Source organism: Cibotium barometz, chromosome 52, assembly GCF_041138505.1.
Source record: "Cibotium barometz isolate CiBa-2024 chromosome 52, ASM4113850v1, whole genome shotgun sequence".
NCBI classification, from domain to species: domain Eukaryota; kingdom Viridiplantae; phylum Streptophyta; class Polypodiopsida; order Cyatheales; family Cibotiaceae; genus Cibotium; species Cibotium barometz.
The window spans coordinates 3,362,836-3,377,273 of record NC_141097.1 but is presented as its reverse complement, the minus strand read 5'-3'; the positions used below and the strand labels follow the sequence as shown (position 1 = coordinate 3,377,273).

Here is a 14,438-nt window from a genome sequence, read left to right as displayed (position 1 = left end):
ATGTTCTTCACAAACATCAAATCTCACACTTTCCTAGGCCAACTACTTGTAATGTGAGGGATGCCATCAAGACAGTTTTTGTGTTTGCTAGATTAATTAATGAAAGAAAAGACTATACTTCTCTCAGGTTGTGGTAAAATGTTTTCACAAAGAAGAGACAAAATAGAAAAATAAAAATGACAGGTGGCTCATGAAAGCCTTGAAAGCTTTGGAGTCTAATGGCTTCTCCAGCTTTCAAGCCAACAGTAAGTCAAACTTCATGCTTTGTTAGCATCTATATTGAAAATCTTTTCACACTCAATCTAGTAATAAACACAAAATCATCAATGTGTGGCCCAACTCTGAGTATTTATCTCAGGATTCTTTAACTCCAAAAGGATAGCATACAAATGCCTATATTTAGGTAACAAAGAGGATAAAGGCGTCTCCATAGATCTTTACAGGGCTCCTTGAAGTAGCAACACTTGTTTGATTTCATCTCCTTAATAAAAACATACAAATCGCCTGCATTTATTAAATTAAGCCCAGACCAGGAGGCAAAGTGGATAGATATCTCTTATTCAGTATTTACAGGGTTCCATGTAATGGGCACCAACATTGTTCATTGGAGCTGGTACCCAGTGTTTCTGTCTGTCTTTTTTTTTTTTAAAAACTGCAACAAGCAGAAAATTCTATATACAGAAGCAGAAGAGCATAAAATCTTTGAAGGGAACTCCATCAAAAAGACTGTGTGCTGAAATACCATTTTTTTGTAAAGGGCATTGGCAGCTCCCAAGAAGCCCTTGCAGCAGGTGATTACACAGATCACTACCAACTCTAAAATGCTATCAATTTTAATAACCTGCTCAAGCCTTCTCACAAGCTGGCAGATACCTCCCTACTAACTATATTCCTCAGGTGCACTGGCACACTCATTCTGCTTCCTTTCTAATCATCCTACTTTTAGAATCTCATTAGAGTTATGTTAAAGCAGGCGAGGAGAGCGAGGCCGTACTGGAGTTTTTGATGGGCTCACCCTGAAAGGAAGAAAAAAAGGCAAACAATAAGCACTCTTAACAAGCAGCCTAAATAGCAGTTTCTGTTACATACAAACATATAAAAACATTAGGTCAGTTCTAATTCAGCTTTAAAGCACCAACCATTGTACAACGCAACAATCAGTCGGGACCTAGCGCTGTGTCTTTTGTGCATACGTGTTTATTTTTGGTATCATCCACCAACTCAGTTGCACTCACATATACTTAAAACTACTGTGTGAATATTCCATCACTCTGAAAATTTTGCTCAATATGGCTCGAATCAAGGGGCATTTTGCTCAAGAACACTCCCAAACATAGATACTCAGGTTGAGCTTTATATGCTTTGCTCACTTTGTTCACACATGTTGCCTGGGGCCCATCGCATTTTTCTTTAAATCCTACACATTTCCTCTTCTAGCTCATACTGCCATTTTATTTCTGAGGTGACAATGGCTAGGTCCACCAATCTGACTCCTGAGTCCTTCCCCTGATGTGTCTCCCTCCTTGAGCTCTTGGTTCCATGTCACTCTAACATGCAGTAAAAGATAATGGTACATCATCTTTGTCGATTCATTGGGTTTCTTGCCACCTTGTAAATGGGAATGATCATGCTCAAGAACACTCCCAAACATAGATACTCAGGTTGAGCTTTATATGCTTTGCTCACTTTGTTCACACATGTTGCCTGGGGCCCATCGCATTTTTCTTTAAATCCTACACATTTCCTCTTCTAGCTCATACTGCCATTTTATTTCTGAGGTGACAATGGCTAGGTCCACCAATCTGACTCCTGAGTCCTTCCCCTGATGTGTCTCCCTCCTTGAGCTCTTGGTTCCATGTCACTCTAACATGCAGTAAAAGATAATGGTACATCATCTTTGTCGATTCATTGGGTTTCTTGCCACCTTGTAAATGGGAATGATCATGCTCTGTGACCAACTTTGGGGCAGGGTCTGGAAAATGGACTCCTTGAGAAGTGGGCTAGGATCTGTGCAAGGGTCTGACAACGGTTAGTCATAAAATAATAACTCCAATCAGGGGCCTGTGTTATTTCACCTTACCATTCTTGAGTCCTTGGATAGCGTAAATAACCGACTCAGTTGTTGTAAGAGGGAGGATCTGGTGGTGGGGTTACACCTGTGGTATCAATGGTGGGTTGGTTGGCTACATTCAAAAGTCTCTCTATACGAGACTGTCTGAGCGTCCCAGTCAAACATTGGATGTACCTCTCCAGCTGGAAGGTGACATCCTGGATGACGAAGAGTGGATCATGGGAATCAGAATCAGGGTGAATGAGCCTGATTCAGAAAGACACCATAGAATCCTGACCTAATCGCCTTCAGCTATTCTTGCCCACACAAGGTGCACAATCTGAACTCGGCAACAATCAGCTAAGAATCATTTCAGAAGGGAATTTCTAAGTTCAACAACTTTTATGGCAATCACGGTCAGACAACAACGACATCTGGTTGCTCAAGTGGTGACTGCTGGAAATTATGAGTTGACTGATTGAGACAAAACCTCTGATTAAGATGCCACGATGGACTTTCCAAAGCAAAATGTCCGTGGACAAGACTCGTGGATAACTCTGATGCTTGCTATTTACTGCTATTGGAACTACTCAGAATCTTGCCAACCAATCATTCACACTAAGGTGAAAAAGGGACTGAATGAAGTCTAGTATTCAAAGAAAAGCAAACACCATGTGGAAGTTTGTGACTTAAAGTTGCAACCATGAAAGTTATCAGCACTAACTCTGATGCTTGCTGTTTAGATCGTACTAAACAGCAGTACTTACTGCACTCATAGATGCATGAACTTCTGAAAATTCCCAACAATAGATTAAAGCATTGAGGAGATGAGTAATATTGCTGCTTTGACGAATTTTTGCAACAGTCCCATGAGCCACATTGATTGGTTGATTGCGAGAGTTAGGGGGTGGAAGATGAGGTCCCTTGGCCTAGACCACACTATATGAGCAGGTCACTAAACATATAAGGACTTTCATAGCTAGTGTGTGTTAGTGAAACGCACAGCTATAGGAGAGAAGAGGAGAGAGAGAAATACTTCATTGCATGAACAAACACACACGCTTGCACGAGAGAGAGAGAGAGAGAGAGAGAGAGAGAGAGAGAGAGATGCACAAGGAACTTGCTTCAGCTTGATTGCACTTATAAATAATATTACATGAGGGTCCTTACTGTTCACATGCCCATAAATATAACACTATACGTATGCACTGTGATGTCCCCTCAAGGAGGCTCAGAAGTGGAGATGCACTGTGAAAACCCTACATGCAACACTCCCTTTCAGCTCCACGACCAATGATGTTGTAGCAGTGAAAAACTTTTCCCTCTGCTCTGGACTTCATGCCTTGTTGCACTACATCTCCCAAGTGAGCTTGATGAACAGCTCCAATCCTCCAAAGAAGACAATGACCAGTCCTTTGGGAGTGACCGGTAACCAATCCAGGTGTTGCCACCCTAGATCTCCTCAGCGCTAGTGTGCACTCTAAGTTCTAACATTGCTTATGAAGACCCCATCCAGATAACAGGGGAGAATCAATCTCCCTCTTGGATGGGAAAGGCCAACTTAAGACTAGAAGAACCGATCACCATCGACAGATGCCATTGCATCCGCCAAAATCAACACAGTAGCTGCCACCGCATTAGCAACCACCTCTGAAGTCTTGGTGTCGTCATCAGATGAAGAACTAGATGCTGCCTTCTTTGCTTTAACTTGGAACTCGTCCTTTTTCTTCACCTCACAGTTCTTCATGGTGTGGCCGTTCTTATCACAATACCAACACTTCACCTTTGACTTTAACTTACCCTTCTCTTCTTTCTTTGTGCCAATGATGCAACAAAAGCATGCTCCTCACCTTTACATGCCTACTCAAACCTTTTGCTCCTTGTCTCTTCTTCAAGTAACAATGCTGAGACCACCTCAAAATCAAGAGGCTTATCCCTATGCCCAATTGTCAAAGAAGTGACAAAACTACAATAAGAAGAATGCAACTTGCTCGAGAGCGTATGTGCCAACTATGTCCCGTAAGTCCTTCACCCAAGTAATGTAAGAAATGACAGAGTCACCTTCGTTAGGAGATAAACCATATAGCTGACTTTCCAAATTGATCACCCTAGTGGGGCTCTTCATCTCAAATTGTCCCTACAAAATCCTCTATGCCTCAATAGATGACTCTACCATTTGAATGAGCAGAATCACGGAATCTAACATGGTCACAATAATCAAGGCAAAGGCTTGAGCATCACGCTCATCCCAATCTGCAATCTGCAATCTACTATGGGTCAACTTCTTCTTCTTCATCAATAGCACCTTCGTCATCCTCAATGATAAGTCTCCTCTCAACCTGGATGTGGGACTCTTCTCTGGCCCTCCTGGTTTCAACTCCTTGCCTTCAACAACTTTCCACAGCTTGCAGGCAATAAGCTGACTCCAGATCTTTACTTTCCATAATGGATAGTTGGATCCATCCAACTTGTTTAGCTCTGAGAACCCAACAGGTAGTAGAGATGCTATGCCTCAACCCTAAACCAATACTTACACCAAAAACCTCAACCAATAGTGCAAGAATCCTTGTATTTGCACCCAAAACACGACTTGCAACAGAAAAAACAGCTTAACCCCTTTGCGTTTGAACTAAAAACAGTCCTCTCGGCAACTTGGGCTTGATGAAGAGTTGCACCACACTCGCATTTTGCTGAAGATGGGTTGAATCGCCTTTCCTCCCTCCATGAGATGAAGAACCAACAGTGAATCTGTGTTTTTCAGCAAACCCTTTCTTCATACGATGAGCGGTAGCACAAGCTCTTGCGTTTTCACCTCTATGCAATCAAGAGCAGCGCTTTTAGTAGATTGACACTCCACCGGATGAGAAAGTATATACCTTTGCGTTTTTTGCATTTTCAGTTCCACACTTTGAAGAAGAACACACGACTTCACCACGTCTCCCTATATGCTATGCTGTAACTTCCGGAGGATCCGAGGGTTTCGCAAAACACTTGACCAATAATGCAATTAAACATTGAAAATGACCACAGCTTTAAACATATGCCACTTAATCCACAAAACTGTAAAAGAGAGATGTGCACAGTCGACACTACATAGAGGGCGGAATGCTGCCCCCCCCCCCAAAAAAAAAAAAAAAACCTTGAGTATTTTATTACCCAAGAAGAGAATATTATGTACAAGCTTTGAGGGCCTTAGTCTCCCCACAAGAGATGCCAAATTATCCACATACAAATGCCATAACACAGCCCAACATGAGGCAAACTGTAAAATTCAACCGATACACAGGCTGTAAAAATGTCGAGCCAACAATATAATCCATATACCTCCGTGTAGGTACTGATTCTTCCTCAAGAAACCACAAGTCTTCATGCAATAGAGCTGGCACAGCAGGTATAGCTCTTGATTCAGCCGGTATAGTAATAACATGGGCTGGTAGAACATGTTCAGAATCCGAAACAGTAGGTACAACCCCCATTTAGCCGGTACAACAAGTACATGGGCTAGTACAATAGAAATAGCTCTCATTTCAGTAGGTAGAGCCCTCCATTCGCCACATGGACTGATACAGCAGATACAACCCTCAAATCAAGCAAATACAACCCTCAAATCAATTGGTGCATCACTTAATGCAACCAATATAGCACAGCTTGGTACAGCCATCAAGAGGCAATAGAAATAGAGAAACCTACTGTTGAGGGGAGTGAAGGGGTGAGAAAACACTCCATAAAGTGTTGTAGACAAGAATACAAGCAACCATCATAGTAGAGGCTAGTCTACAGCAAGAGAGCCTCCATAAATGAAGAAAGACAGCTCCAATTTATAGATTTGGGGCTCCCATGAGTTAAAAAATGAAAAGTGAAGGCTATAATGACAAGTGGAGAGCCACACAATAGCTGAAGTTACAAGTATCAGGCCACTTGTCTCACTTTGATCCACTTTCTCCCAATCTAAGAGATAGGTCCTCCCATAATCTTTACCTTTAAAAATATCCCAACTAGTAGCCCATTTGTCATAGGTATTTTGGCAACTCTTGGTATTTGTTCAATTCCAGTGTCACGTGCACACCCAGAAGGTGTACAAGTGACATAGCATATCAGAGCATCCATAAGCATTTAGCATGCATTTATCCATTTATTTAGGCATTCAAGCATTTATCACAACATGTATGGGACTGTTTCAGCCCCATCCTCAGCACATGAGTCATCAAAGCATTTAATAGCATCAGGTCATGGGCATTTATGACAGCCGACAGCAGTTCATGGCAACCGAAAGCAAATATATAACATTTAATAAAGTCGTGAAGAGGCTGACTGCTGGCCGACTGCTGTACAATACCCGACCAGCAGCATTCGCTCATATAAATAGGCCATTCAGTCAAGCATCTCAGATCATCTTCTCTTCTCAGCATTTTCTTTTCTTGGGAGCATTGGAGAGGGCTTGCATCCGTATAGTAGTCGTCCTAGCAATCAATCTAGCATTTTGCATCTGCAAGGCATACAGGTTTTACCCATGAGTTCTCTGGGGAAGAATGACATCCATCATCAAAATGTATGATGATAGTGAAATGTAAAGAGCTTGAGTCTCACACTCTCTAAAAGCCCAATGGGCCTTGAAATGGAGCTTGGGGCTTCTTCAACTGGCAACAAGGGGTTCTCTTCCACAGAGACATGTCAGTGGTGACTTACGTTTTCCAAGCAAATCTATCGGCATTCGCCATGTAGTTCCCGCAATAAAGGAGTCTTTGGCTCAAAGGATTCAACTCTAGCAGTCGACCTTGGTCCCGGCATAAGAAGTCAGAAGTGGGGCAATGGTTTCAGTGGAGAAGGATGAGCAGAGTAATCGAAAGGTTGCCAAGGTATACCACCCAACAACAGTTTCGCAGAGGGGAATGTCACAGGCACACCCGGAAGGTGTACAAGTGACATGGCATATCAGAGCATTCATAAGCATTTAGCAAGCATTTATCCATTTATTCAGGCATTCAAGCATTTATCACAGCATGTATGGGACTGTTTCAGCCCCATCCTCAACACATGAGTCATCAAAGCATTTAATAGCATCATGTCGTGGGCATTTATGGCAATCGACAGCAGTTCATGGCAGCCGACAGAAGATATATGACATTTAATGAAGTCATGAGGAGGTTGACTGCTGGCCGACTATTGTACAATACCCGACCAGCAGGCATTTGCTCATAAATAGACCATTCAATCCAGCATCTCAGATCATCTTCTCTTCTCAGCGTTTTCCTTCCTTGAGAGCATTGGGAGTCAACAGATCAGCAATATATTCAGCATGTAGTCAGTAGACAGCATCATAGACAGCTTTCAGTCATCTTCCTACCTCCTACATAGAGGAAAGCCAAAATCCAAGGGTGGACCTCAGCAGTGGAGAAAGGAACAGCCAGCCACCATCAGCATTCAGCATATCTCCCTCATTCTAAGAAGGATATTCAGCATAGATCTTCATTGTAACCATTGCATTTAATATAGCTGCATTGCATTGCATTGATACCATTGTCTATCTCTTAAGTATCATTAAGCGAAGTTTAGTATTAGCCTAAGGTTGTTTTACTACGATCAATCCCCTGCATGTCACATCCAGACGTAATGATGCAAATAGAATTTCCATCAGAGTCGGGCCAAAAATAGCAACTCTCCTAAATTTTAGGAGTGTGATCCTTTGTATTCCAAGATAATCCCTCGTTCCCAAAGCTTGCACTTTCCAAATATTTAGAAATCATGTAGCCACCAGATCCCTTTCACACTAGGAAATGTCTAGGCTGGTGAGACCAACAACCAACAGCAACAAAACAAGAAAGAGCTCGCAAGAATTGCAGGAGGACTGCACATGCACAACTCCACATGCGTTTGCAACAGCACAAGATGAATAGGAGTCGATTCTTTGTGTTAAAGAGCATCAACACACACTAAGCCAGCTCAAAGCCAAAGCTATGATACCATGTTAGTAAAACGCATAGCTATGGGAGAGAAGAGGAGACAAAGAAACACTTGATTGCATGAACACACACGCTTGCACGAGAGAGAGAGAGAGAGAGAGAGAGAGAGAGAGAGAGAGAGAGATTAAGCGTCTACTAAAGACCCAATGGGCCTATGAGACCAAAGTGATACAATAATGTCCATGGCATATCTCATCATGGAATAGAAAATAAAACAGAAAGAAAACATAAACATAGCTATCTCATTGGGGTGATACAAAACTATCCATGGAAACTCATCATGGAATACTAAGAACATAGAAACATGAGAGCAACATCAGCTCCGAGAGGATGGTATACCACTCTCCAAAATATCAAGCATGGGACTAATGAGTATGGCCGAGAGGTCTCCCTCAGCTATGTCACGTGGAAAGGTAGCTCGTCGGCGATGGAGCATGTCTTGGATCTGGAGCTGATGAGGTGATCGTGGCCAACAGGGGGGACAGAGGGCGTCGGGCACCCTGGAGTGTAGAGGCTCGGCCCGAGGTAGCTTCTCTCGGGCGAGGTAGGTCCAAAGCAGCTCGTGGAGGGTCCACAAGATCCACTATGTCGATGTCCTCCACCTCCTAGGTCCAGAAGAAACTGGTGATGGTTGGTTGCCGGGGGAGGGGGCGGGGTGGTTGGGACCGAGGCTCTCTCAAGGTGTCCCTGTGTCTGCGGAGCTCAAGGAGGAAGAGGCCTAGGCAACGCTGGTCCTGGAGAGAGAGAGAGCACACAAGGGATTCAAGGAACTTGCTTCAGATTGACTGCACTTATAAATAATGTTAGATGAGGGTCCTTTATATGGGTACTGAACCAAGCCTCAAAGTAAGTGCACTAAAGTGTATTCACATTGACCTTACACTTAATTAAGGAATTGTTCACATGCTTGTAAATATAACACTATAGGTATGCACTCCGATATCCCCTCAAGGAGGTCCACAAGTGGAGATGCACCGTAAACCCTAATTCAATAGCGTGAAGGTCACTACGGGTAAAGCAAAGCTGTCCTTTCTCCTCCACTCTAATTGGGCTCTAAATAGCTCAATTAGCATATTTCAAAGCCAATGTGAAGCACAATTGGGGTAAAGTAAGGCTGTCCTCTCTCTAAAAACAAGGCAATGTCTCCAAGCTCAGTTCTAGCACTTCCAAACAATGTCCTCCTTGATTCACTGGTGAGACCAGCAGCCATGTATGGAGCACCATTTTGGGCTGCAGATCTCACATCGCCCAATTAGAATTCGATACAGAGACAAGTCATGATGCTCTCACAACTCATATGCAATGAAACCTCCATTCAGCATCACATCATTCTAGCAGAGTTTGCAGCCTGCCCTCTCAATAGAGATGCCTCATTTCAGCTGGTTACTTAAATACAGAAGGTACCTGAATTTGGAACGACATAAGGTAGACAAAAACACCCATGATTGTTATGTCCTCATAAATGCATCTTCAGACACAACTTACAAGTAGCCGAGAATTGTTGGTATGCCATAGCAACAAAACGACTAACAGTACACGGACTGTCTATAGATGCTATAGAAAAGAATAATGACTACGGAATTATCACCATATGCAACAAGGCTCAAAAAATTTAAAAATCGGGCACAAATCCCTATTTAAGTGGCATGAAATTTCTTCATGATTTACCTGATAGGGAGTGAGCCCAAAGTAGCACCACTACAGTTCAAAGCTGCCATAGCACTTTCAGCCTGCAAAACCCAACACATACCAAAGCTACTAGGACCATTTTCCTCAAAGAAAAAGAACGAAACCTGATTACAAAATTGCAATTATTTTGCAACAAAACAAGAAAACTAGCCTAATTGAAACTACTCAAAAAGCAAAATATATAAGAAAAAAGATGAAGTCACGTGGCGTAACTTGGAGTCTTCTAGATACACAGTCACATGGAGTAATAGGAGTCTTCAAAAAAGACACCATCCTTGAAAGCAGTCTCAAAATGTCCAATAAACACTAGCGCTTTTGTAGTATCCTGCTTACTACTGAAGGTTTGATGGATTTATCACCAACACGGACTTTCCGCTGCTTCTCTCATCTATGGCTGTTCACCACTTCATCTTGATGCGCTTTTGTCGTATCCCACTTACTACTAAAGGTTTTGAATTTGATAGACTTATTACCAACACGGACTTTCCACTCCTTCTCTCATCACCACTTCATCTTCATGTTTTGGAGGTTCCATGGTGTGTCTCATAGAGCCGTGATGGAATTTAGAAAGCCAAAATATGGCCCACAGGATCCTAGACCATAGAAAATCTCAGCATGGGCAACGAAGGCACCACATTTAATGCTGAAATATGCAAGTTGTGGGCTGCTGAAATTGACTGACAGCCTCACAAGCAAACCGACTCGCATGTTCTAGGCCTATATAAGCATTGGGCAGCACTAAGCCAAAACGATCTCATATTCTGCAACTGCTGAAAGTTCAAGGGCTGTAGACAAGCCAAGTGAAGGGCCAACACAAGGTGGAAAGGTGTAGATCAAGGGATTAGTCTTCAGGCTGAAAAGATATCTCAACCAAGGGAAGTTGTCTAAATCAAGTCAGTTCAGTCCAGGCTATTTACAGCCAGAATTCCGTTATTCTACACATTCAATAAAGCAAATACACGATAGGTCGTAGGGGCCCTTCAGAGGGTCTTCGGGACCCAATACTGTGTATTTGTCTTCTCTTTTTTTTTCGTAATGGTTGGTTGATTAGATTACAAAAATGTAATACAAAGCAAAGGTCACATGACCAACTAAAACATGTACATAGAGGCCGTCAGACCGCACACACTTAAAGGCCACATGAGGCATGCCCACTGTACGAAGAGCATGTAACCAAAGGCCAGATATGGGTTTCTTCCCACCGCCTCAAAGTGGAGACAGGTAGAGCTGAGCGCATCTTCAGAGCCGGGAAGCTCGTACGGACACCCAAAGAGGAGAGGATCTGCCGACTATGCCACACAGAGGTTGAGACGGAGGAGCATTACATATGCCGCTGCCCAGTATACTATGAGATCCGCAGGAGGTTTCACTGTCTATTTCACGAGGGATTCGGTCCACTCTTTGACTTCCAGGACTAGGGTTGCCTGGGCCTCTTCCTGCTTGAGCTCCGCAGACACAGGGACACCTTCTTGAGCCACAGGCCCCAGCCACCCCGCCCCCTAGCCAACCATCACCAGTTTCTTCCAGACCCAAGAGGTGGAGGAAACCGACATAGTGGATCTTGTGGACCCTCCACGAGCTGCTCTGGACCTACCTCGCCCGAGAGGAGTTACCTCGGACCGAGCCTCTGCACTCCAGCGTGCCCGACGCCCTCGACCCCCCCCCCCCCCCCCCGTCGGCCACGATCACCTCATCAGCTCCAGATCCAGGACGTGCTCCACCGCCATCCAGCTACCTTTCCACGTGACATAGCTGAGGGAGACCTCTCAGCCATACGCGTCAACCCCATGCTTGACATTTTGGAGAGTGGTATACGATCTACTCAGAGCTGATGTTGCTCCAATGTTTTTATGTTCTTAGTTTTCCATGACGAGTTTCCATGGACAGTTTTGTATCACCCCAGTGAGATAGCTATATTTATGTTTTCATTCTGTTTTATTTTCCATTCCATGATGAGATATGCCATGGACATTATTGTACCACTTTGGTCTCATAGGCCCATTGGGTCTTTAGTAGATGCTCTCTCTCTCCGTCCCACATGATATTGTATCCCCTCACTATATTCCACTCACCTCCATAGCGTACCCCCCCCCCTCACTATATTCACACCCTATAAGGGTTTCTGTTTACCTTCCATTTCCAGTTTCATTTTCTAGGTGCCTGTAGTATCATCTTTATTTTTCATTTTCTGGGTTTTTTTATCCAGACATTGTATCAGATCCACCATGATGTAACTTTTGGTCTCATAGGTCATTATGGCCTTTTGAAGACGTTAATATAACATTTCATTTCATTTCATTTTCTCATTCTCTCTCTCTCTCTCTCTCTCTCTCTCTCTCTCTCATGGATGCAGCTGGAGCACAGAAGATTATGCATGCCAAAGATCAAGGCGGCACGCAAAGAAGGGAAGAAGGCACATTATAGGGATGGTCACATCTACATTGATGGGAAGAGGGTCGAATAGCGCCATCTGGCCTATGAGACACGGAGGAAACAGCATGAAGACAAAGAGATACACATAGCACTCTTGAACTGTAATGGAGCCCTATGGACACATCCAAGGAGACTTGAGGAGGTGATGGAGGGCCGGGATATCATCTTGATGACAGAGACACATGTGAGCCCGGAGAGGGGCTTACCACGGGTTGAGGGTTATCAGTGGGAGTCAGCTCACTGACAGGGGATGAGACAGGCCACCTCCCAAGGTTCAGGAGGTATTGCAGTGCTTTTTAGACATGGGTTACATGAGCATGTTCGAGTCGTAGCACGAGACTCAGAGGCGAGATACATGTGGATTAGCTTACGTCTCTCGGAGACCAGATGGATTTATATCGCCCTCCTTTGCTACTTTCCTCCGAAGGGGTCGCGGTTTGCCACCACCAAGGAGCAGAGGCTAGTGAGTCTCCATACTCTGTCTTATCTGAGGAGATCTTACACTATTCGACACTGGGAGAAGTCTTCTTGATGGGGGACTTCAATGCACGAACTCAGAGCAAACACTGCGAAATCTATGACTTTGAGGATCCCTTGAGACTAGAGCCGCTAGCTACACAGGATACAGGGACCACTCGGATCTCCGCTGACAGAGGAGCTGACAGCACTGGATATGGCCAACATTTGCTGGAGCTTGGGACCCGACACCATCTCGTTATTTATAACGGGATGACTCAGTGGCCAGATTCAGGTGGGTTGACTTGCTTTCCAGTGGGGGGTGGCAGCAGTACAGTGGACTACGTGATGGGATCCCGGGAGGCAGCAGATATGGTGTCTCACTTTACCGTACCACCATGCCCCATTGGGGCGGATCATACATATCTATTCCTCACTTTTAGGAGCTTACTGGAGACCCACCCACCCATCATACAGCCACCACGCACTATTTTCCACTTCACTCAGGACCTAGCCAATGTGTATGACTATCATGTTCATGATCAGCTGTTTGCCTTAGACCCATCGGCACCCATGGCTATCCTCACCTCCCAACTCTCACATGTACGGCACTCCGCAGCCGCGAGGAGTTTCCCATACCACATACAAACAGGACAGCCACCTACATCTGGGAGCATGCCCCAGAACCGATGGTATCATGATGAGTGCAGAAACCTTTACCGCAGTCTCCGAGTGCAGAGGGCTCGCGGGGAGATCACCCAGAGACAGGCAGGCAAGAGAATGCATACTCTCACCCGCCGTAAGCGGCAAGCTTATGAGGAGGCTCAGTACTGGGACACATATCACATGCTCATGAGCAGAGATGCTGCTACTGCTTGGAGGAGACTCAGAGAGCCCCGTCCTCCCACACCTATTACCGATCCTCAGACCTGGCAGACATATGCAAAGAGACTCTATGATGTGCCTGCACAGCCCCCTATACCACAGCCCACAGAGCCATGCCCCACAGTCTCCACCTTCTTCACCCCACCTATGGTTAGGAGGGCCAAATGCCGACTCCAACATGGACGGGCGACAGATCATACACGATTACAAGGAGAGCATCTCATCTATGCTATTGATACATTGTCGCCATTTCTTGCTCATCTCTTCAACAAAGCTCTGTCAGAGGGGTTTCCGGCTGAGTGGATGATGCACACTATTGTGCCGTTCCATAAAGCGGGTAGACCCCGAGAACTACAGGACCATCATGATTGGCCTTATTGCCTTCTCGACCATCAACCACATTTTTACATTGAGGTGCCTGATTGATCAGGCCAAGGCACGGAGGCAACGGCTCTATTGTTGCTTTGTGGATTTCCGCAAGGCATTTGGTACTGTGCCCAGAGAGCGCCTATTTCGGCGACTACAGACACTAGGCATACCCTCATTGTAACTCGCGGCGGGTGCCCAGGGGACTAGGGTCTTTGGCGGGTGCCCAGGGGACTAGGGTCTTTGACACACTTGTTGATACCATCAATGCATATTAAAACACTTAAACATGGCCACAGCCTTAACACATATCCATCATCACTTTGCATAAAACATAAAGCTGGACAAAACATCCACAAATGCTGAAAATGGAGCTTGCACGTGTGACACCGCATAGAGGCCGGAATGGGCCGACCCCCCCCCCCTTGGAGTATTTTATTACCCAAGGAGAATAATATCATGTACAAGCTTTGAGGGCCTTACTCTCCCCACGGGAGATGCCGGATTATCCCTATACAAATGCCATAACACAGCCCAACACAAGGCTACCAAGCCGGAACATAGGCTGTAGAAATGCCGAGCCAACAATATAATCCATA

At 44.7% G+C, this 14,438-nt stretch overlaps 1 protein-coding gene across 1 annotated transcript in view; it reads right to left on the bottom strand.

Moving 5' to 3' along the window:
* Window positions 1–488: 488 nt before the first annotated feature.
* LOC147608689 (polyadenylate-binding protein-interacting protein 12-like) overlaps window positions 489–14,438 on the bottom strand; it is a 38,679-nt gene continuing 24,729 nt past the window's right edge. Inside the window, exons 9-10 of the mRNA XM_086788831.1 lie at window positions 9,679–9,740; window positions 489–1,016 (exon numbers count right to left, since the gene is read on the bottom strand). Coding sequence (XP_086644957.1) covers window positions 965–1,016; window positions 9,679–9,740 — 114 coding nt within the window. The 3' untranslated portion in view covers window positions 489–964. The remainder of the gene's footprint in view (window positions 1,017–9,678; window positions 9,741–14,438) is intronic.